Source organism: Cinclus cinclus, chromosome 1 (genome assembly GCF_963662255.1).
Source record: "Cinclus cinclus chromosome 1, bCinCin1.1, whole genome shotgun sequence".
Lineage (NCBI taxonomy): Eukaryota > Metazoa > Chordata > Aves > Passeriformes > Cinclidae > Cinclus > Cinclus cinclus.
The window spans coordinates 12,995,036-13,019,324 of NC_085046.1; the positions used below are offsets into that span (position 1 = coordinate 12,995,036).

The 24,289-nt window shown below is 37.6% G+C and overlaps 1 protein-coding gene across 8 annotated transcripts in view; it reads left to right on the plus strand.

Moving 5' to 3' along the window:
* PARD3 (par-3 family cell polarity regulator) overlaps window positions 1-24,289 on the plus strand; it is a 440,918-nt gene that overhangs the window by 32,262 nt on the left and 384,367 nt on the right. For all 8 annotated transcript variants that reach the window (XM_062506759.1, XM_062506784.1, XM_062506750.1 and 5 more), the window contains exon 2: window positions 14,730-14,831. In XM_062506759.1, the coding sequence (XP_062362743.1) occupies window positions 14,730-14,831 (102 nt within the window). The remainder of the gene's footprint in view (window positions 1-14,729; window positions 14,832-24,289) is intronic.

A 24,289-nucleotide genomic window follows, 5' to 3' on the forward strand; every position in this document is an offset into this window, starting at 1 on the left:
TTGCATTTTACTTTGTATTTTTTGATGAAAGAGAACTGCATCGCTAGTGTAACAACCTGCAAGGTGTGTAGAAGAACAGAGTAAAATGACATCAGCCTTTCACAAAATCAGAAGAGTAGATGTGTGAGTCATCCAGCGAAATAAAATGTTATTAAGGCTAAATTTTACTGTATGATGCAAACCTCCTGATGAAGGTGGACTTGGAACAGAAATTTGGCCTAGCTGAGGGTGTTGCTGTGAGTCAGTGTCTGATCTCCAACAGCTGGGAGAGTCCAATCCCTCCCCGTGTGCTCTGCATTTGTGTCCCATCACCTACCTTATAGTCATGGGATTTATTATATCTACTCATATAAACAGTCTGGTTTTTAAATTGAGGCCTACATAAATATGTTTCTTGCCTCTCCCTTTTCTTCATCTCTAGTTCATGAAAATGCAGCAAAGCTTTGATTCCCCTCCTTTAGTTTTACAAAAGTTGGGTTCTGTCTGTTGGAAATGCTGCCTGTTTGGAGGACAGCAAAGGCACTGGCCAGCTTTATTGGTCTCTTGCAGCTGATTTAACAGATTGAAGTGCATGACCTCTGTGTATCTGAATAGCTCACTGTGTATAGACAGAGGATCTTCCCTGGGAATTCTCCCAGCAGTCTGTCTGGAGCAGCCCAGGAGCAGCTCAGTGCCCGGGTGCAGGTGTTGTGTGTATCCAACTGGTGTGTGCAGTTGTTTGTCCCACTGTTGTGTGCTGGGGCTTTAATCTCTACATGGCTGGGAGTTTTGTTTCTCTAGGAAAAAGCCTGTGAAAGCAGCTCTAAGACTCTTTGCCAAGCTGAGCATTTCTCCTCTAGATAACAAAGCTCCCGTTCCTGGAAAATAAAATATATGTTATTTAATGGAATATTTTCAATTGTGTAAGTGTATACAATTATTCTTCTGAATCAAAGTACAGGGCACAGAGTAGAAGAGTAGTCTGAGAATCCAAATGCAAAGACTTGGAGGTAGACTTCTTCAAGAACAGTGTTTTTGCCTTTAAGAACAGGACAGTGGGTTTCATATACAAGAGTGGGGGTGTGTGTGTATGTGTATGTATATATATATATACATATATGTATACACACAAGGTTGTTATTTTGCTGCTTGCAAGCTTTTATCAGTCCAGACATCTTAATATTTAAAAAAGTATGAGTGGTTTATAAAAAAATTCTTTCAGTTATTGAGAGGTTTTTTTTTTTAACAATGCAGTTGCTATTAATATAGAAGAGACAAAACAAAGGCCTGTTGGTTGCTAGAGGAAGACAGGCAAATTTAAATTAATTTATTTGAAGTGTTTTGCAAGAATACATGGATGTAGCCTTAAGTTTAGATGAAGTGGTTTAGAACTTTGGTTGGCTTGATACAGTTCTGGCTGGGGAGCTGTTAGTGTATGCTACCTAAACCATATGCTAAACCCATCAAAAAAAGATGCCATGTTTTCATCTCTTTCTATTTGTCAAAGTATTTTCATTTTGCTCTGCTCCGTTACAGAACAACATGCAGATTTTTCTGTGTAGTGGAGTTCAGGACACTGTCTCCATGTACCTATCTACTGCCTTATTTATGTTCTGATGATTCAAAACTAGCAGGAGATAGTACAGTCACCTTCTATCTGCATTTGGGTAGGAAACCCGCTGGAGAGATCCCAGGTGCTTAATAAAAACAGGTTTTCTGACAGAAAAGTTGCACAGTTTCTAAGAACCTATTTGGATTTTTTTTTTTTTGCTTGTTTTTCTCTACACCTTATTAGACAGGGTTTGTTGCTTATTCTTAGTTTCAAGCATACTGTATGTGTTTTATTGGAGTTACTTGCAGAAAATAGAATTTGCAGTGTTTTTAAAAATACTGCTTTTCTGTGAACAAATGAGCTGCACCTAAATGAATAATCAATATTTTGTATTTTATTTAGTTTTTAATCAATCCTGTGTGAAACTTATTTTTGCTGTGAGTTATGAATAATTCTTTGATTCTGTGTATGTATACAATATAATTAGGTGGTTACATTGAAAATGTTTTCAAAAAGGCTCTGAAGGCACATAAAGAACTAGACACTGGAGGTTTCACACTCAGGTTTGACTAAGTAGAGGATACTCACTAATTTGTCTAGCAGAAGAGAAGAAAGATAATTACTTGGGTTTTACTAGGCTTGAAGGTATAATTCTAGGTGGAATATTATGGTGTGCTTGAGTATATTTCTAACATTGTCCCAGTGCACACAATTGCAGTCATTTCTCTGTACTTTCTGTCAAAATTGACTATGTTATAAAGATCAGAATTTCTAATTTAGACCACAGTATCACTTATGGCTGAAAACACCACTGTCATATCATTCTTATTTTAATCAAAACTTCTGGAGATGCAAAGTGAAGTGCACTGATCTCCAAAAATTAAATAGTTTTTACAGTTTTATATATGATATACTCACAACCCAGCTGAAAAAACTTGAAGGTTTAGCTCTTGTTCAAAATAGGGCTTGGCATTGCTTCACTGATTTAATAGTTATTTTTTATTGCTTTCTTCTCTGGTCAAGAAGACTAGCTGGTTTTGCTTCTCTCTTAATAAAGTCTTCTGCTTGAATTTTGACGAGTGCAGACATGCTGTTGGAGATTTAAGTGATTTTGAAAGATGTGTAATGGGTTAGAGTTCAGTGTACTGCTGTTAGCTGCTCCCAATTGCTGAGGTGACAAGGAAGAAGATAACTAAAGAGGTAAAAGGAGCTTTTTAGTGCTGATCACCATCTTCCTGCATTGGTGGATTCATTCTCAGGTCTTAAACTTTGCTGATGTTGATGGGTGCTAATGCAGCTGGGTCTGGGAGGGGATTGCACTATCTGGTTGGCAGGAATCTGCTGTGGGAAATGGAAGGGGTGTGCTTTTAAATAAGTGTTTTCCAGTAGCTGTCATCTAGTTTTAACCTCTTGTAATGCCTTGTATTTTCTGCTGCTGGCCAGGTATGGAAGGGATGGGAAGTCATAAGCAAATGTAGATGATGGAGGAGAAGAGTGGGTTTTGAGAAGCCAGAGGAAGAAGGGAGGTTGTGGTGCAGATGGCAGCCACAGCTGGCAGGTGATTTTTTGTGTTTATACCAATTTCTGCAACTGGAAGTGAGATCGAAGGAGGAGTTTAAAAATGAAGAATCCTCATTAAGTCATAAGTAAGGTTCCTTCATTAGGGTTTTCTTGTTATGGGCTCTTTTGACTACTCAAGAGTGTGGCAGTGGGATTCAGATTGTACTGGGACTAACCTCAAGCTTAGACCTAATCTTAGTTATTGATTTGAAAAAGAGGATTACTGCTCATTTGTGAGGCTCAGCTGTTACTGGTGATCTCTAAACAAAACATAGATGTGAATTAAAATGTCAGGAAAGACAAAATGTGGAGTTGGTAGCAGTTAGCATTAGTTCTGCCTTTATTTTCCTGGTGAGGTCTCCAGCCAGATATGGTACTAGATTTTTTTTTTTTTTTTTAAACATGGGAATACCCTACAGCATGGTCATTCAGTAGGACTACAGCCATAGTAAATCTTAGGGTCAATTAAAAAAACCCCAAAAAACAACACAGTATTTCTTTTCAGAAATAATTAATATATTTGAAAACAAAACAATCTTTCAAAGTACAATTTATAGAAGTTTAGTTTTAAGATATTGCATTTCCTTCACACTGACTGTATTGCAGTTTCTGCCCTGGGTTATCAGCAATCAGAACCTTGAATTCAAAGAGAATTGCAGATCTGTTTTATTTAACCTTATAACATAAACATAATTATAGTAGGTGAATTTGTATAGTGATTGTTCTTGAAGATCCAGAAAAGCATTAGGCATGTTTAGAAAAGAGTTTCTACATACTTAAATCAGTGCCACTGGAAGGAATTGAAATTACACTCCTTTAAAAAAGATAGAGCAATTTGGAAAAGTAATAGCTAAATATTTTTGCTACAAATTGTTCCCTGGAGATGAAAATGAGGCCTGTTTTGGTTAAAGTAACTTGAAAAGTATTTAAGAGATAAATTAACAGGATACCATGATTATTTCCACATTGCTTTTGTAGATGCTTACTGGAAATCAGTTTTTCTTGGTGGGTTTGACCAGGAGGTACTTGCTCATGTGTCCAGAAGTGTGCTAAACACAGATACTGTTCCATGGGTGTCCCTTAGATGATGGAAGGGTGGTGTGTGGAAATCCTGGCCTCATGTCAGCCTACTTAGGAAGTGTAGAAAGTTCTGTCCATGAGCTAGAATGTGCACACAGGAAAGGAGGACAAAGACAGGGAATATGGTTATAGTCTTGGAAACAGTTTTATAGAACACGGGGGAAACTCCTGAACCTTTCACTATTAGCAAGGTTTTCGTACAACACAAATCAGTAGAAATGCTCCATATATCTACTCAGGTGTTGCTTTATAGGTGCTTTTCAGCATATATTATTTTGCCACTTCATTTGTTCTGTTCACCATCTTGATCCAACAGCCATAGGTGACACGTTGTTCCTCTGAAGCAGGCAGGGAATTGCTGTGCAGGCAGTGCCCAAGCACCCTGGTGCAGGGAATGTGGGGGATCTCCTCCCACATGCACCCTGCTTACAGCAGCTGCAGAGGGGCAGGGAGATCTTGTGGGTACCCCAGTGCATGGCTGACAGGGTGGAAAGCACAAGGGATGCTAAAACTCTAAATCCTATCAAAAACATACAATAGCATAGCTGACCTAAATTGAGATATTTTTTTCTGTGATTCACATAACTTGTGCGTTCCTTCCACATGGTTCAGCAAAGCTGTTTATATTGCAAAGTCCTACCCACGAACCTTTGAATTTGAAGTTCCCTGGGGAGTAATACAACCATAAGGACAAGAGTGGTATTTAATATTTTGTCTTAACTTTATATTTACAGCGTGTTGGAAATGTAAGGCAGTGTATGTAATAATGATTTTGCAACTCTCTGTATATTAATCATTGTTTAGAGTTCACATATTACACGACTAATTGACTGTGCCCATTTGGGAACATATATCAGAACAAGTTGTTTCTGTCTTTCATGGTACTTAAGAGTAATGGCCTCCAAATGAAAATATTATTTCAAGTACATTTCTGAAATAAATTAGGCTATTTCTCTTAAGCTGGATGTCACTTAGGTAGACAACTCTACCCTCTTAAATTTGCCTTTAAAATATTTTACCAGAATCACTTTTTGTTTTTGTTTCGTTTAATCAGCAACTATCAGGAGTAACACATGTTGGTCTACAACATACATGTCTGTATGTACACACATGTATATGTGGTTGGTTATTCCAGTAAAACCCATCAGTCTGCTCTAAATCTAGTAGCGTAGTTGAAGAGCTGTTGTGGTGGTTGAAAAAAACAATGAACTGCTTAAATCCAAGTAATACTGAAATGATGGGTGGAGGTAAATAAACTCTTGGAAGAAACAGAAAGCACTCCTTTCATCAGATTCATTCATGGTTCAATTGTCAAGCTGCAATCCTAAGATGTTCTGCATTTCTTCAGCATTGTTGCCCAAATTCTAAATCCCCACATACAAGACTGTGGGCCATTATAAACAGTACATTTCACTGCATATTCATGAGCTATGGATTTGATTGCTGTAATTTGTATCTGTCATTTGGAGTTAATACTAATAATTAAAAATTATAATCAATTAACTATTTTGTTGCATTATTTGTTGTATTTAGATGCAGTTTATGAACTAAACTCTGTGTTACAGCAAAATAATCTGAAAAGGCAACATTTGTCTTTCCTCACTTGTGGATTTACCACAGCTGGACTTTGTGGCAGTGCTTTAATAGGTGTCTTGGATTTTCTTTACGTGGGATTGAAATAAATCCCATGTAAAGTTTTATTGTGCAATTTGGGCAGGACAGTGTTATTTGGTGCTCACAGCACGGGCATAATGGAGTTTAGAGACACTGTGTCATATTTAACTTCTTCCCCTTAGCAAACAGAACATAATTCACAGTGTAAACTATCAGTAGTCATGGTGAAAAGTGTGTTAGTCTTTCATAGCCAAATGTAAAGCTTTGTTCTTAACTTATTAATTCTCGAATTTGGTTGCCACAAGCATTCTAGTGGCAGCACAAAGTACCTTTTTTGTTTTTGCGGGTGCCTGACTTGGTGCTGTTATCAGATCCCAGGTGCTGACCTGGACCTGCCCTTTGGTGGTGGCACCTCCTAGTGGTTAGAGGGCTGTGTGCTGTGAAGAAATGTCCTAATGTCATTAGTTTAGGCAGTGAGCAATGTTTTCAGTGCAGTACTTTTGGAATAGGCTGCCAGGAGACATGTGCAGTGTAGCCAGAACCCCAGGACCTGAGGGTGTTAATCAGCAGCCGGGCTCACCATGAGCCAGTGCGTGTGCCCAGGTGGCCAAGAAGGCCAGTGACATCCTGGCCTGTATCAAGTGTGGCCAGCAGGACCAGGGCAGTGATCGCCCCCCTGTACTGGGCACTGGTGAGGTCGTACCTTGAATCCTGTGTCCTACTTTGGACCCCTGAGTGCAAGAAAGACCCTGGGGTGCTGCAGCACGTGCAGAGAAAGGGAGCAGGGCTGGTCAAGGGTCTGGAGCACAAGTCTTAGGAGGAGCAGTGGAGCCAGCTGGGATTGTTTAGCCTGCAGAAAAGGAGGCTCAGCAGAGACCTTATTGCTCTCGACAGCTACCTAAAGGAGGTTGTAGCAAAGTGGGGCCTGTCTTTTCTCCCAGGTAACAAGTGATGGGATGGGAAGAAATGTCCTCAAATTGCACCAGGGGAGCTTTAAATTGGACCTTCGGAAAGGTTTCTTCATAGAAAGAATTATCAAACTTGAAAAGAATCTGCCCGGAGGAGTGATTGAGTCACCATCCCTGGAGGTACTTAAAAGACGTGTGATGTACCACTTAGGGACGTGGTTTTGTGGTCTGCCTGGCAGTGCTGGGTTAACAGTTGGACCTGATGATCTCAGAGGTTTTTTCCAACATAAGCAATTCAGTGATTCTGTGCCTAGTCCTGCACTAGAGGAGGAGTCTCCCATGCAGTGCCACAGGCTGGGGCTGGGCACAGTGAGTGGGCAGGAGCCAGCCCTGCACACTGGCAGAGGACAGTGTCAGCAGGGCATGTCCAGGAAACAAAGGAAGGGATCATCCCCCTCTGCTCAGCATGGTCCCTGTCCAATTCTGGGGTGTCCTGAGGTCCCTTCCAATCTGGATTATTCCTTCACATTAAGTTATTGGGGCATATAGAGATTATTCTATTTAATAGGTAATGAGATTATGCAGTACATAAGAAAGTTAATTTAAAGTAATTAGTGATATGATTTCTCATGGATTAGTATAGATTGCTTCTAGGTAAAGTAGATGAGTTAAATAAAAATTCCAGGCTTTCATGATGCATGGGGGTAATGCATTAATAGAAAGAACTTGCATGTCCTTGTAGGGTAGAAAAACAGGAAGTTTACTGCTACAGTAGATCTCAGACTACTTTCTTTACAGATTAGGAAATTACAATTTCTTTCAGAAAAGCAAGGATTTCATATATATATTCAAAAGTTTATGTAAAATGTGAAGTGGCTAACAGCCAAATTTACCATTTTTTTATAGCAAGCTTTTGCCACTTTAAGTAAGATTAAGTAGTTCCTTGACGCTTTTTATTTTTGTGTTCCAGTGGTAATGTAGCACAACTCAATATGTAGTAGTGTTCCAGCAGTTTACTGAACATATTAGTTCAATTTAGAGGATTTTAGGAGGCATTTAATTGCTGAAGTGGATGAAGTGAATAATTTTTTTTAGCTATCAGACTTCTGTACTGAGTACTGACATTGGTAGTGTAATGTAATTAATTTTTAAGTAAATCTTTGTTGAAACTGGACATACAGGATGCATGCAAACCCCAATATTACTTATTTTTTTGGCTTCAAAAACACCCTTTCTAACACTTCAGTGTGTCAGGAAGACTGATATTTGCCATATGTTCAGATTTTGTCTTGGATGGATTTCTGGAAAGCTAAAGCCCTTTTAGCAAGGCTGGGAAAGCATTGGTTAGTGCAAAAGTAGAACAAGATGCTTCAGTGAACAGGCTTGTATGTTTTTCTCTCTTTTGTAACTGGTTAATGTCAGATAAGTGTGCATCCCTTTGTTGAATACATTATGTATAATCTGGTATGTTTGGAAAATGTTGAATCCTAGACCAAACCCTTTCATTATAGCATGATGTGTAACCTTCCTGAATGTGTCTTCCTTTTTCAGTAATACAGAATTATTAGAAAAGAATTAAGAAGAAAAGAAATTAGCTTTATTGTGGTGCATCTTCAGAACAAAGAGCAGTTTTACAGGTTAAGGATCAAAAAGATGAAAGGGATAAAGCTTATTTTCTGCTGTACAGCATTAAGCTATTTTCTGTTGTAGTCTGTAGCCCTTTCTTTTCCTTGACTTCGTGGGATACAGGGAAAGTGTATGTGAATGTGCTCTAAAATTCATGTGAGGGGAGTGATTGCAGGTGGAGTGAGGTCAGAAATGGAAAAGATAACTGTCCCATAAGTCATCACCAAGTAACTTAAGAGTTGCTACAGGTATCAGTTGCTTTCTGAGCCTTACTAGGCTGTTAATTAATGTTAAATATTTTTGTGGCTTGTGCCTTCATGAGACAGTGAAAGCACTTCTGTTGCCCCAGTACTGCCAACCATCCGTGCTGCAGCATCAGTGCACTTTAGAGAGCACAGTTGGCTTTGAAGCTGATTCTCCCATTGCTGCTCTTGTGTTATGCAGCAGATCTTTGTGCCTGAAATTTGAGGAGACAGATGGTGGGATGGAGATGCAATTGAAACCCAGGGACTTGCTCTTGCTGGCTTCTCAGACTGTGGAACGTAACTGGAAGCCAGCTGACATTGCAAGCTTTCATGGCTGTCTTTTGGCACCTGACTGCTTGTTTGGATGGCTCCTGCCTGCAGCACAGAGCTAGACGGGGAAATGAATGAATTCACTGGCAAATTTTCAGATATATTAGTTTTTTATTAACCATAGTTTCCTTTCAGACTGTGTTAACACGCCCAAGTGCATTATGCTGCTGAACAGACAAGTCCAGTACACACCCCAGCCTGGTGATTTAGTTGGTTTTTTATCTTGGTGTATTCTTGCCACAAAGGCTTTATCTATTCTCAAAAAACTCAATCCAGTGAAGATAGCCACACACACGGCCTTGTGATCTTGAATTCCAGATGGTTTTAAGCAGAAACTACTAATATATACTTACTTTCCCTATATCTCCTCATCTGTAATTGAGAAATTATGTTGACATACTTGGATATGCTTCTGCTCTGTCCTTTCTCCTGTTGGCGAGTCTGTTTTCCTTTGAGTGTTAGACTGAAATATCTGTGCACAACTGTCCAGCTGATAGTGTTTTTTAAAAATTGTATAAGGATATGTTTTAAAGCAAGAAGATATACGTTATATCTAAATTTAAATAATTTCAGTTCTAGAAACATGGTCTTGATAGGCACAGACAGCCTCTGAAAGCTCAGCTTGGCAAAGCCAATTCATTTCCCAAGGGTGCTGTGTAGTAAAAAATACAATTCCTATTTGGGCAAGAACAGATTAGAAAATGTGGGGGATGGGTTGGGGGGGAAATACATGTTTTACTTGATTTTCAGATGTGTAACAAATTGTAGGGGCAACTGATCTGCATCCAGCTGGAGGGAAATGCAATTGGGAAATGTGGGCAAAGCTAAGAGTGGGGAGGGCTTGGTGTCCTCCCTCAGTAGTGTTTTCTGCATGGGCTTCAAACAGCACACAAGAAATTCCACACACACTCTCTTCTGCCATCCCAGCTCCAAATACATAATTGTAGCCAAGCAGATTCATGTCGTTTTTCTGATGCTTCAGGACATCCTGCTGGTGACAGGTGAGATTAAATCGCAGTAGTGGGCACAATTAGTAAACACCAAGCATTGTTTGCCAGGCTTTTAGGAGCCTGATTTTCTGCTTTCTGTTAAATAGACTGCTACTTCTCAGAGGTTTGTGGTGCTGTCTTCTTGTAAGATAGGGTCAAAGTATTTTAAAGAATAAACTTATTTACTGTTACTTTTAATGTTAAATATTTCAGTATATTTTTGGAAAGGGTACATTTGTGAAAACCAAGACACTTATTTAGATGTAAAGGAATAAGTAATCTTTCTATGTCATTAATAAAAACACATTGCTGTTTCCATTCTGATTTCTACATATTGTTTTCCACATATGGTTCTTGTTTCCATTATGTGGGAACATGAAATTGTTAGCTACAGAGTGCTGAATGATACTACTTAAACAAATGGTTTTCTCAGTTTTTCCTCTGTGCTTTTTAGAAGTCATTTTATGTAATAAATAGAATGTGAATTGCTGCATTCTTGCTGCCCTTGTAATGTGCTTTTGCTTCCAGTCTCAGTGCTGGTGTTCACTTAGCAAATATTTATCTCCCATTGCTGAGGATTAGAAAATGTGGTGCTCATGAGCTTAAATTATGACTACCATTATAATTATCATCAAGTTGAAGAGTTAAATGGGTGTAGACAGGAAACAGGAGATCTGACTTGCTTAGACTTGAGCTGAGTGATGCAATATTTAAATGAAGATATTATAAATCAGGTTAGCATTACTTCTGTCCTTGCATTCAATGAAGTGAACTTGCTGGTTCTTCTACATGAACTAGTGACAAAGGCATCTGTGCAGCTTTTTCAAAATAATTGCACTTTGCTAACTTACACATTGGTGGAACAGTGAAGCTAATGAGTTTTCTATCACCACTTGTTTTTCTGTCTAAATGCATTGCAGATTTGGAGAGTGCAGTACCTTTTTACACAATGATAGTAGTGAAAGAATATAAATGTAGCTTTGTTTTTATTGACAAAATGTAAAAATCTGATTCTAATATACAAATTCAGATTTTGAAACAACAGCATCATGCCTGACTAAACTGTAACTCTGAAGCAGGTTTCTTGAAAAACTTGTAGGAGATTTAAAATATTTTGTTTCATACTTTTTTTCCATTTTTTTTTACAGAAACTCACTAAACTTGATATGCTTAGCATTTTTTTTCTGTTTGATGACTCAAAGACATTTTGCTTTTAGCCTGTGTAAGCAGCCTGTTGTTCTTGCCCTTAGTAGATCACTGTGGGTAAGTATTGGTGGCAGTCCCTCATTTTTGATGTCTCACTTGAGAGCCCTGCACTGCCACCCAGAGAGGATGATCCCAAAGGTATTCAGGTGTTCTGAAGGGGTAACTGGACCACTTTGCCCCAGATGAAATTATGTCAACTCCAGTAAACTCTGGAAATAGCCAATTTCCACTTTAGGAACTGGTCTAAGCCAAAACAGTTTATTTGACTGCTTCAGAAAATGTTTGAGGACTGGTATTGCGTTGGGAATTGTGAATATCTGTTTACTGGCTGAGATGGAGAAATGCAACTTGACCAAGCCATGAATACAGATGCACTTCAAATATCCATGTAGGAGTACTTAAATTCCAATCTGCGTCAAGTCTGGTTCAGTTTCTTTCATATTTAGCAGACTGCATATGAGCTGACTCTAGTACAACATTATGTTCAATTTAGATCACAGAATAGGAATTTGAATGTGAACATTTATGCATTTTAGGGTTTTTTTATGTTGTTTGGTTGAATAATATATAGCAATAACTGCTAAAACTTAGAATCATGAACAACTGTGGATTTTCATAACTTGGTAAAATCACTAGTTTCAATGTTGTTTTCTTTTATAGTTTCTTTTTCCTCCCCCAGTATGGTGTAACTAATCTCTGTACAATGTGAGTACACCCTTCCCTCCTAGATCTTTCTTCCCTCCCAAGCCTCCCCCACCAAAACCTTGATTTATGCAAAACCTTTAATAGAGTAAAAGGGCCTCAAGAGAAGACTGTTCTGATGTTTGGAGAGGTCTTTAATGAAAAGTTGCATTGTTATTTCATATTTACTTACCAAATCCCGCCAGAGTAAATTCTTGCCAAACTAGTTTTCTATATTTCTTGTCTGGTCTTGCTCACATATTGTTTTGTATCAGGACCTTGTCTGACAGGAAAAGCGACCAGAGCAGTTCAGGCTATGGCAGTACTAATAGGTGATGCAGTAGAAATGAAGTCTAACTAAAACTTCTTATGCAATATTGAGAAACTTTAAAAGGAAGTAATTAGCAGAAATGATGCAGCTTATATATCAAAGCTATTTTTAAGTAGATTGTGCATGCTGAAATAGCACAGTAGTGATTTAGAAATGGGTGTTTCTGCTATTGATTCTGTAATCGTGAATGTTTTTTTACATTTGCCTTGAAGGTAGGAAATAGTTGTGGTAGGAAGCAAAAAACAAGGATACATGGATATTGAAGTTGTAGTTTGAGCTTGGGTGCTGTTTGTTTTGATGGATGTAGTCAGGTCACTGAGCCAGCATAGCAGTTATCCATTTTTAATGTTTCCATTCTTCAGTAAAAAGATTAATTGTTGCAAACAAAAATGGTGAATTGGATGACATATGAGGGATCAGCCTCTCTTAAAGCCCAAACTAGTTTTTCCATCTATGATTTTACCATGAAGGCTTGCCTATAGTTCAATTCTAGCTTAGCTCTGAGATGGAGAATCTCAGCAGAGGAAACCTGAATCAAGACCTTTACGAGTGCAAGGTGCTTCATAGCTTGTCTGTTTGATTGTGTCTTCTAAGTCTTGGTGTTTGCAGATGTGTTTCAGTCTTTGGTATAGATATGAGAGAAAGAGGAGATTTTTTTTAATGGGCTGGAGGATGAGGAAGGGTCTCTTTTCCATTTAATTTGAGAGCAGACTTTATAAAGACATCTCTTCAGTGGACTTCCCTTCGAGCGTTTTTCTTAAGAAATGTTGAAAGATTTCTGGTGTACACAGGAGACTTTGTCCAGCCCTCCTGTACTAGTGGAGTATTCAAACTTTACAAGTTTATCCTAGTATTTGCATTATGTACCTTTTTTACAGAGCAGGTTTGTGTATTAGCTAGCTATGTAGACATGGCAACGTGAATAATGTAATACTATTTTTTAAATTATTCCTGAATCTTTACTTTTAAAAAATATATGCTGAGTTATCTCCTCTAATGTGCTAAAACAGTAAGTCTGTTTAGTGAAAGTATGTGAAAACCCACATACTAGAAATCCAGTTAATTGTGTAAGTGCTTGCTTAGAAGAAATGGAACTTAATGATATTTAATGCTTAGAGAAATCAGAGAAAAAAAGTTTGTAGTTTAAGTTTTGAAATGACTAGCCTAATGACTGTAAAATGTAATTCTAACATCTGATCATCTGATGATGATGCCTTGCAGCAGTATTTAAGGAGGATATACTTACACAAACAATGAACTACGTTTCACAGTTATCAAATAACTACAAAATATTTGACCTGTGCATATATATCATGTACAAATACATAGAGATCTAGGATATTAAAATCAAGATGGATCCATCTCTTGATATTCTTTTTTGTGGCATGTTCTGTCAGGATTAAAATACATGTATGGATTTAGATTAAATCTTGTAGTCCCATTTCTTGTCCTGTTCAATCTTTAGGAAATCAAAATATTTTCAAGCCTTTTAGGGTGGGGCTTATTTATTTATTTATGACTTCTATTTTTAGTGTGGGTGGGTTTTTGTTAGGTTCAGATTTGGCTTTGGTGTGATGTTTTTATTATTTTTGTTTGTTTTGTCACTTCTAGACACCATACCTGAAAAGGCTGATGCTAATTGCTATTTTTAGGAAGTCAGGAACTTTGCAAGTTGATGCAAGTTTGATGGTCCTCCCAGTAGAAACTTTGTGCAGCCATGCCTTGTCAGTGAAAAGCAAGGAAGGTCTTTTACTGTGAGACACTGAACAACAGCCTGGGGCGTTGGGGGGTGTATTTGAGAAGCAGGATTATGTATCATGATCAGGTCCTGTGTTTACAGGGCAGCATCCCCCATGTGGAAACAAATCCTTTAAGAATAGCACATTGAGTACTAAGCAGCACTTGGGTCATGTGCTGAAGACACTTTGTGAACACAGCCTTATTCCCTATGGCTTTCTTTGCTATCAAAAGTAATAATAAAGACTATAAAGCCAGTCTTCCCAGTTACTGCTAGATACATGCATAAACACAGAGCCACACCCACACATTTGTATGCATATATGTGTGTGTATATGTATCTGTGTGTATATATAAATTTTATTTTATATGTGGGAAGTGTTCTTAGTATAAGTTTTAGATATCCTGTTTACCATCTCTAGCAAAGAACATGTAGAAAGTGTTTTGATGGTGTTTAAATATTGATTTGTGCCTTTTACAGCTGTTCTGTAAAAATCTCACACCTTTTACAGCTGCATTTAACCTTTTGTGCCTGTTGACCACTGTCTGACATGCTTTATGTTGAGGACAATGTATTTTCCTTTTATGCAAGGAATATTGGGAATGTAATGTGCAATAATAATGGGAATGTGTCAGAGGCCTATGTGTTAGTGATGGGATTGTGAGTCATACAGATCTGGTAGAAGAGGGAAGACTACATATCTAGTCTGAGGCAATTCAAAAAAAGAACTTGGGCTTTACATCTCAATTTACATTTATTTACAGAAATATGACCTAAATAGATGTTTGAGGTCAAGCATTTGTAGTACTGTGATGCAGACTATATGGTGGAATAGCATTTTCTTGTTGGCATGTGACAATCTGATACTATTTTCTTCTTCTTTTATGCAGGATCCAAACTACTGGATACAAGTCCATCGACTGGAGCACGGGGATGGTGGGATCTTGGATCTCGATGACATTCTCTGTGATGTAGCTGATGACAAAGACCGTGTAAGTACAAATGGCTACAAGAGCAGCGTGGCACAAACTGCATGTCAGCTCATCAGTGGTGTGTGTTTCCTGCACGTGTCCCAAAGTGGGAGTCAACACAAAGATTTTAGACATTTTTTTATGTAGTTTGCCTGACAGATGTGAGAAATTGGCTACTGTCACGGGGTTTTTTTAAAATTGAAATCATGGGTTTTCCATTGTTTCTGGTTCTTTAGCAGTTCAAGTAGGAAAAGGAGGCTGCAAGGATCAAAAAACCTCAAACAGTGGAACATTAATGTGCAAAAAAACCCCAAACATCTGTTAGCTGATGTAGCTTTGTGTTACCAATTTAATATGTGCAAAAAGCCATGCTGGTTTTAAACTGTTGAGTGTTGATTTTTTAAAAATTTATTTTATTTTCAAAAAATGTTTTTGGAGGAATTGCTAGTTACAGAGAACTTGAGACAATAATTTATACACTGCTGGGCCTTGAATGGTTTAATTCTTTTATAAGTAGAGATTTAGTTCGCAGTCAACTAAGAGGCTTCTTTTTTATTGGCTATTTGTTTGAAGTTGTAGATACAAGAATCTCTGAATTTCTTGTTCAAAAACATGTAGGTGAGAAACACTGTGGCAAACTGTAAAGTCATGTAAATATGCTACTTTTCTCTGGAAAGCCACACGTGTTTGCTGAAGCCCTTGAAAGCATCTGAGCCTGATACAGACTTCAGTCTAGAAACACATTTCAAGACCACACTCTTTCACAGACAGTACCCTTAATTGCCTCTATTGGAACAGGCACTGTCAAGGCTTCTTGAAAACTGGCCAAATGATGACTCTTAGGCTTATTTTTCAGAAATAGATTCTTTGCCTGTAGTTGTTTCTTGTGACAAAACTTAATTGATTTGGTTATTTCAACCAGGACTTTATAAAGAAAAATTATGTGAGTAGTCTTGGGCTATGAAGACTCCTCACTGTCTGAAATGTTGGAATTACTCAAGATGTATAGAATAACAGTGCTGAGTTTTCAGGAATTTCTTCCATAAATATAGTGCCCAGATAAGATTTCATGAAAAGCTAATTAAAACCTCTAGTTGGTTATCTCATATTGAAGTGTTCAGCTGTGTGATTAGTTTAGCTTTTATTTACAGGCCGCAGGGAGGCTGGTGCAAGTTGTCACTAAATATATATATTTTTATATACATACACACACACAGACCTGTTTGAATAATGCACTTCTTAGCTCTTCACATGACCCTGCCCCTCAGAAGTTCGAATTCTAGCGACTTCAAGACCTTATTCTTTGGATGTTACCTTGCCTTGCTGCCTTCAAGTGGGGCAATTCCTCACACTGATACTTTGTGGGTGTCTTTATGTGCATGACTAATAGTTGAAAAAGTCTGACTGCAATTGAAGCAAGCAAAGTCATTATTGCAGTATTGTTTTTGTGTATAGATGGACAAGATACTTAACAATTAGTAGTATTTATCTCTTCATTCGCTAGGCTCATGTCTATTGATGGCACCTATGAGTTAAATTTCCTTTATTTAGAGGACCTTGCAGCACTGATTAGGAAGGTGCAATATAAACGTGCACTGTGCTGTACTGGTTTATATCCTTGAATTAGTCATTCTCACTTGACCTTCACCTTTGGGTCTTTCTAAGTATTTTGGTGATTAGTCATTGTTTTTTAGTTTCCTGTAGTGTGTTTTACAGCTGACCTTCCTGGCTCCCTTTAGTTTTGGGTTGTTTGCCCCCATAGCAAGTGGTTTTCTGTTGCTAGAACCTAATGCAGGCCTCATTAATGTGAGCTTTGGAATATATTTTCAGTTAGGGATATTTTGTATCTGTACACTTGAACATACCTTGTAAAACAGTGTTTAAACAGATGGTGTCTAAACATGTAATTAAATGATTACTGAGGTCTGTAGGATTAGCTGTGCTTAAAATTAAACATTTGCCTATATCTGTCTTTTTAAAAATTGGGACAAAAAAGTCTAGGATAGTGGAAAACTGAATACCTATTGTTTTAGTGTTCATTTTCATGAGGAAGTTCCTTACATTATTGAAGTTTGTTTTGTTATTTACTACCTGAAATTTGTATTTTTGAAAATCAGTTTGCTCTTACCATGGTTCTTTAGACTTAAGGATCAGTGGTAAATGTAATTTTTGTCTTTGGTGGTGCTTTTATGCTATAATTGTGCAGTGTCATATCAGCACCATACAGAATGCAGAGCAGCTAAGGACCACTTGTCCTCTTGATGGATTTATTGCTTTGTATAGTCAACTGCCACAGTAAAATAAAACATTTAAGTGATGTGAAGAATATATTTACTCCTATTCCACTGTCTCCATGGAGAAAATGTTCTGTCCTATAACAAATACAAAGACCCTTAGAGCAGCTGTTCTGAATGGAATGAGAGAAATATCTTTCATGACATCCTTCACATTAAAATGCAGCTTGGTAGGGTGACTTTTTTTAGCTTCTTCTGTCCCTGTATTTTGTTATTCTCTTGTCACTTACTAAAACAGAATGGATGAGTAAGGGTTAGCCAGTTGCTTTCTGGAATAATTTGTGATGCTCAGTGGTGTTCCTCCTTAAAAAAAAGGAGCAAAACATGAAACAAACTACATAGAAAGACTGATTTTGCTAAGCTGTTTGTTCCTTTGTTCCTTTGTTCCTTTCTGAAACAGCTTTTCTTAAGCCCTTTAACATAGTTCATTGAGAAAGTGCATGAAGCACTCTAACTTAGCCAGCATAAGATGTGGACGTTTGTATTACACAATATCACTGCATGTGAAGTTGCTTGGTTAATGCAGTTAATGGTAATAACCTTACAAACAAAAAAATAATAAATGCTCATTTGAATAATTTATTTGGAAAACTTTTAAAAATTTATTGAAATGTAATTTTCCCCAGGTTTTACTATGGAAATATGGATAATTTTCAGTGGAAACATACCAGTATTTTTAAAATTTATGTATCTCTGTGAATACAAGTAGGCTGACTTGTTATTGTTTTTGAAAAATATTTTCTACAAGAATCAGGATTCTGTTTTCAGCTAGCATTTAGTCAGCTGTATAACCTACTTCCATTATTATAAAAATATGGATTTCTTGTGCATTTAGTGATTAGACCAATATTTTAAAGATAGGTTGATAGCCTGTTTTGTTCAGATTTCTGTAACTTGCAAAAGTAGCCCTCTCTATGAAGACTCTCAAAAAACATATGTCATTTTGATAAGTTTCCAACTTGATGATAGCATACTTGATGACCTCAGTTCAGTTTTTAGTAGGCAGACGCTCTCAGCAGCAAAAAAAATCCAAAACCAACCCAACTGCAGAAAAAAGCCAGAACCCAACCATCCTTAACTGTGTTTTCTTTGGCTAGACTGAGGCATGTAGACACATTAGTAATTCTCACACTTTGGGTGTAATATGAAAGTGCTTATCCTCAGATCCCATAGACCCTTGTTTATCCATGAAAAATTATTGAGGAAATTGTGGTGTAATCTCATTAAAAAAAACAAAAAAACAACAACCAACAAACCCAAAGTGTATGTATGAATATAACTTGCTTACATTTGAATTCTCACTGAAGTAGTTATTTGTATTTTGAAGGACTTGAAAATTAAGTTTGTTTGCAATTATAAGTATTTTTTAAAAATGAATAGAAATGCTCAGTGGGAAGCTGTAGAGATCAAAATGTCTGTATTTGGTGTAGCTATATTGCTGAAAAAAGAGAACAAAGATCTGCCATTAACAGCCACTGATTGTGATGATCAGCTGGGCAAATAGAGCTACTTTGAAACCGTGTAGGCATGAAATTAATGCCATTTATTCATAAATTCATTTGCTCCAATATACTTATTTTTTGCCAGATTAGTTTGGGATTAAAAATATGTAAATGTCTTAAAGGCCTTGGCATCTTAATAAATTCTTTTATCACTGTCCTGATAAATTCAACACTGGCTCTTAAAAATAACCACAGTTATTTGGTATATGCTTAGATTTACAGCCTGGCTTTCTTTCTCTAAACTAAGGCAGGCATGGGCTCTCTTTGCTCGACTTAACATTTTCAAATATTCAGTCAGCTCTTTACCCTGCATAATTTGTGCTTACGCCCACTGAGTGCAGAGATAAAAACCAGAGGAAAATGGTTTGGTCTTGTCTGGAGTGAAGTCTCATGCTTCCCACAGTGTTTGTGTGTGTGGTGCTAGGTCTGGCCCAGGTCACTGGAAGTTCAAGGTGATGTCGGTGCTTAGTGCTGCTTAGACAAACTTTGAACCTCCCAGAAGGACACACAAGAAGTTGCTGGTTTGAGTGGAATACTTCTGGTTAGAATGGGATGGAGTTTAATTTCATGGATCTATGCTGAAATGGAATTTGTAAACATTGATGAGCTAAACTTAACTGTGTTAACTAAGCAAACTGCAGCTGAATTTCAGGGAAATCGATTGTGCTTCATTTGCATCTGCTTTTAAGCGACCTACAGAGATTGTATTAATATTATTATGAAGTTAGTGCCTGCTTGCTTCAAGTGTGAAGAAGTGTGAAGACTTCTAGTGGGAAAAAGTCTTTGAGCAGCTTCTTCACATAATATGAAGGCATATTTGGACCTTTTCCTAGTGTAGTGGAAAGGAAATGAACTTTGGGGTTTTGTATTAAAACAGATGGTCAATTCTAAATAATACTGTTGTTTTGTTTACTTCCTCTTGGAAAACTCTGTTGAGTTAGAGAGGCATGTGATAGACAAAATGTGGGTTTGGAAAGGATGACTGTACTTTGTTTGTAACAAATGCTAACTAGAAGCCTGCACAGAAATAAGTCTATTTTGAAGAAATGCATTATAATGTTAAGGTTAAAGGCCAGCTAGGGACTGAAGAGCTGTGATTACAGTATCCTGCTGCTATTGATTCTTGCTCTCTTTTATTTTTCAGGCCAGTTATACAAGACTCTATTTCTGTAGTAAATTTAGATAGGCCAGTGACAACAGGATGCTGTTAGAAAGAATGAAATTCTGGTAACCCTGTTCATTCACTCAAAAATGTTAAAGAGCTTTTGAAGTCAACTAAAGCTGTGCAGATAAAGTTGTGTTATCTTTAGATTTCCATCAGCACATAATCAGAATACTCAAAGTAGTGTTGTTTATTCTAAATTTTGGGTGTCTCTGCCTCATTTAAGCAAACTTGCAGCTGAATTTACATGTGATTTCTTTTTGATGCTGCAAGTTAAGAATTTAACCCTAAAATCCTAGGTAGAGAATAACAACTTTTTGTGCTTGTTTCTGCCATTAACAGATTAACACCCTGGGGTGAATGAAGGTACATCTTCTCCGGGTCCCATGCAGCAAATCGGACAGCAAAACCTTAAAATGCCAAAAAAATTACTCAGAAATATGTTTCTTAGAATACCTTGACTGTGATGCCATTTTCCCCCTCAAAACCTTTCTATCAAATTAATTTTCAGCTATTGCCATGATTATCTTCTGCCACAGTGTGCAGCTTCTCTCTTCCTGTTCTGTTCATTCCCAGTGTCCCAGGAAAACAAGATGACCTTGAAACAATTTGTTGTTACTCACAAGTGACTTGGCAAAACACATTTTGAACATAAGGCTTTCTGTTCTTGTAACAGCTTAAAATAACTGCTTGAGCCACCAAGCTTGGGAAAGTATTGATACTGGGAAAGAAACCCATCATATAACAACCTCATGATTTTCTCTTAAAAAACTTCAGTTATTGAACAATGGGCTCTTGATGTCATCTACTGTTTGGCAGTGGGCTTTATTTTAATTATGCTTTTAGAGATCGACCATTTTGTATTACTGAAATTCTGAAAAGTTTGTAAAAACAGAATGTGTCTATTTAAACCAGGTGTTTTTGCATTAACACTATTGACTCATTGCTGGGATGGCCACATGATGATTTTTATGTCTGTCTTACTGATGAATCTAAAGCAGAAAGTCAAAGTATTTACGCAGCCTTTTTCCCCAGCTGCTGTTTAATGAAAATATATTTGAAAATAACATACTCAAAATATAAATATTATCTTCAGTCAAAGAATGGAATTTAAATGCTTGTAGTATTTCTAATAGTAAACTAAATTTTAATTTTATGGTGTTCATGGATGAACATAATAATAATCATATATCCATGGAAGTGAGGAAATAAAGATCATAATACATGAATATTGGAACTTGCATTTTTCAATCCGTATGAGATATTAGATGTAAATGTTGTCTCCTAACTGGAGTTCTTAGTTTTTCACCTCTTTCAACACTGTTCCTCAAATTGTTAATCTCATCATCACTTATTTTTTTCTAGCTATGTGGTGTCATGATGTGCTGTGTATTCTTTGGGATAAATTGCAATGTTTCAATTCCTTTCCTATAATGCTGAAACAGTTGTATCAATGCACTAAGAACTCCCAGATAGGAGAGGACTGACATTTGTAAATCCGTAAGTCAGTTTCCATGGGATCTGAAGAACTGCAGGTAAATCTGACTTCTGAAAATTGAATATTTTGGTAAAAATTGTTCTCTGAGGAATAGCAGGCCCATGCAGGAATATGATACACTGGGGAAGATCATGACAGTGTTGTCAAGAAAGTCGTATCTCAATATCATGCCTGTATTCTCAGCAGAAAGACAGACCTGAGCAGCAGTGACTGGGTTAGTACAGTCAAAAAAACCCCACAGACTTGGCATGGAATAAGAGGAAGGGTTTTATGGATGTGTAACTGGTTGGAAAATGGAAAACAGAGCGTGTATTGTTCAATATATTTGCAATTGTTCTGAAAGAAGAAAAGGGAGATTTGAATACTGGAGTGACAAATTCCATTATTGTGTGGGAAACTGAACATGGATGATGAATGCTGGTCAGGAAGAGTTGCACAAGTGTGCAGGGAGTAGACAATAACATGGTGGATGTAATATCATTTTGGCAAAGGTGATGTGCTTTTGGAGAGAGACTGCTTTAACTGAAAACACAAACTAATGAGTTCTGAGCTAGCTCTTAAGTTTGGGAGAACATTTCTGATTTTGCAATACACCTCTGGACACGTTGGCTTACGTGCAAGGTACATAACCAGGTCTCAGAAGGCTTCCAGCAGTTTTCCCTGTTTCTGCCTCTCCCCAGTATTTTCATCCCAGTCCTGCTGCCTGGCCTCATGACCAGAGGGCTCTTTGGACCCTGTCTTGTAGCAAATTTGTTCACTCAAGTGGCAGAAGACTCTTCCTTGAAAAACTGAGTATTTTTCTGCAATTTTATGAATTTAATAAGTTCACCAAAAGACCTGGAAAGCTGAGGAGGAAAGGGAGAGGACTTTGCAGCTGGGAGTGGTTGAGGCATGAAGGAAGAAGAGGAAGAATGAGAACATGAGTGGGCTGAGAACTTGCTTCTCAGTGCAGCAAGGCTGCTGGAGTGGTCCCTGTGGGTGCAGCAAGGGATGGAGAAAGGAATGGGTGGTGGGATCTCTTTGCTGTGTGTGCTGGTGGTGAGCCCTTGCTTCTTCCAGCACCAAACCAAGCAACTAAAAAAGATTTTGTAGAACTAGGAAAAAAAAGCACAGAGCAAATGCCAAGACTGACTTCAGGTAAAGATTAATGTTCTCCACAAGCAGCGTCTGAATGGAGCAGTATCTTGGCCTTGAAAAATATTTTAAGAAGCAAACCATAGTTGGCTGTAGAAGCAGAGGTGATACTGAGATATGGTTCTTTGGATTTTTCAGTGCAACATCTGAGGCATCAAGTGAAACTGTCATAAGAGTAGCTATCTGCACAAGGTTTTCAAACTTTCCTTGACCTTAATTTTCATCAGAATATCTCTGATGTTTACCAAATGCTGTAGATAATTCACAGAGTTTTGGAGGACATGTTTTTTCTTGAGGTGTTGTGGTTTGCAAGCACAAAATACTGAATTCTCTGCTTATTATAACTCTTCAAAAAGTGATGCTTTTAAGTCATGGAAACTGGTAATTTAAATAGGATTTCAGTTTGTGAGAAAAAGTTTCTTTAATCTTAACTTTGGAGAAAACCACAGGGTGTTGAAATGATGATGGTCACAGACTGTCTAATATTAGTAGCACAGAAGGTCAATATGGGGCTATGGACAATGACTTCTACAGTATTATAAGCACATCACAATTAAGAAAGACTGTACTGAAAATATTTTATAATGGATTTTTTTCTGTATCTTGTAATAATTACAGATTCACTGGTTAGATACAGCTGCAGATAATATAAAGCTGTGCTTTCTAATCCTTCACAGTGTAAATCTCCACAAAAATGTGCAGTGAATCTAGAATTAGGCCATTATATCTAAAAAATACTTAACATTCTGATAACTTTTGGTTAATTTTAGCAATATCACTGTGTCCTAGAGGTATATTATTCCTCCTATAACAAAGGGAGAAATTGCAGGAAAGGCTGGTTATGGGGATTCATTAGCACTACTTTCTTAGTCCTTGAGATCAGCAGGTCTTAAAAGAAATGCTGTTCCAACTTCACAGATATTTCCTAACAGAGGTGGTGAGACTCATACACCAGAGGACTGACCCATATTAGAGCTTAATTATAGTAATGGATAATCCTGCAACTATAAATTATTCACAGTTGTTTTGTACGCATAGTAGCATCATGAATAAAATAAGGAAAAGTTTATGGAAGAGGCCCTGGACAATGCCTAAGTTTGTCGAAGGTAGTTTTCCTCCTTGTCTTTCAACATGGATTAAATGGTTTGTAGAACTTGGCCCTTTGGATGTGTTTTGCTTAATGGAAATCAGGAGCAGCAACACTTGGGGCTTTACAGCCTTGTAGGGTTCCTTGGCTAATACCTTATGCAAGAGAAACATTCCTACCTAAACACAGTCCTGGTACAAAAGTTGCAATCTCAGCTGTCTGATAAGGTTCCCACACTGTCACTAGGATGAAAATTCATTACTCTCTTATTCATTGATACCAACAGATCTTAAGAGACTGCTGTAACTCCATAGTTATTTCCCAGGAAGGATGGTAAGGTTCAGGGTCAGATACTTTATTTTCTAGTTGACCTGAAGTATCTCCTAGGTTTGTAGTGTAAATAGTCTTACTGACAAAGAGAGAGAAGGGAATACTTAAATTAGATTAAAACAGGGCCCCTTATGCATTTAATGGGGTGGTTACTGCATACTGAAGGTTTCTTCAGAAATGGCTTTAGATCCAAAGGGAGGAAAATAGTGCTGTCTTTTTTTTGGGAGCTCTCACCAGTCTTGACTTTTCAGTTGACTTCCCAGCAGTAGCCCAGAGAGGAAGGAGTTAAGAAGATGCTTTGAGCCCAGTTTTCTGCTTCATCCCCACACCCTGTTGGTGTACTTCCACACCCTGTTGGTGTGCAGGGAGCTACCTCCCGTTCACCTTCAGCGTGCTCAGCAGGATAGTCACTACGTTTTCAGATTAGCATCACTGCTGAAGCCTGTTTGAGTTTATACAGCAAGGAGTTCTG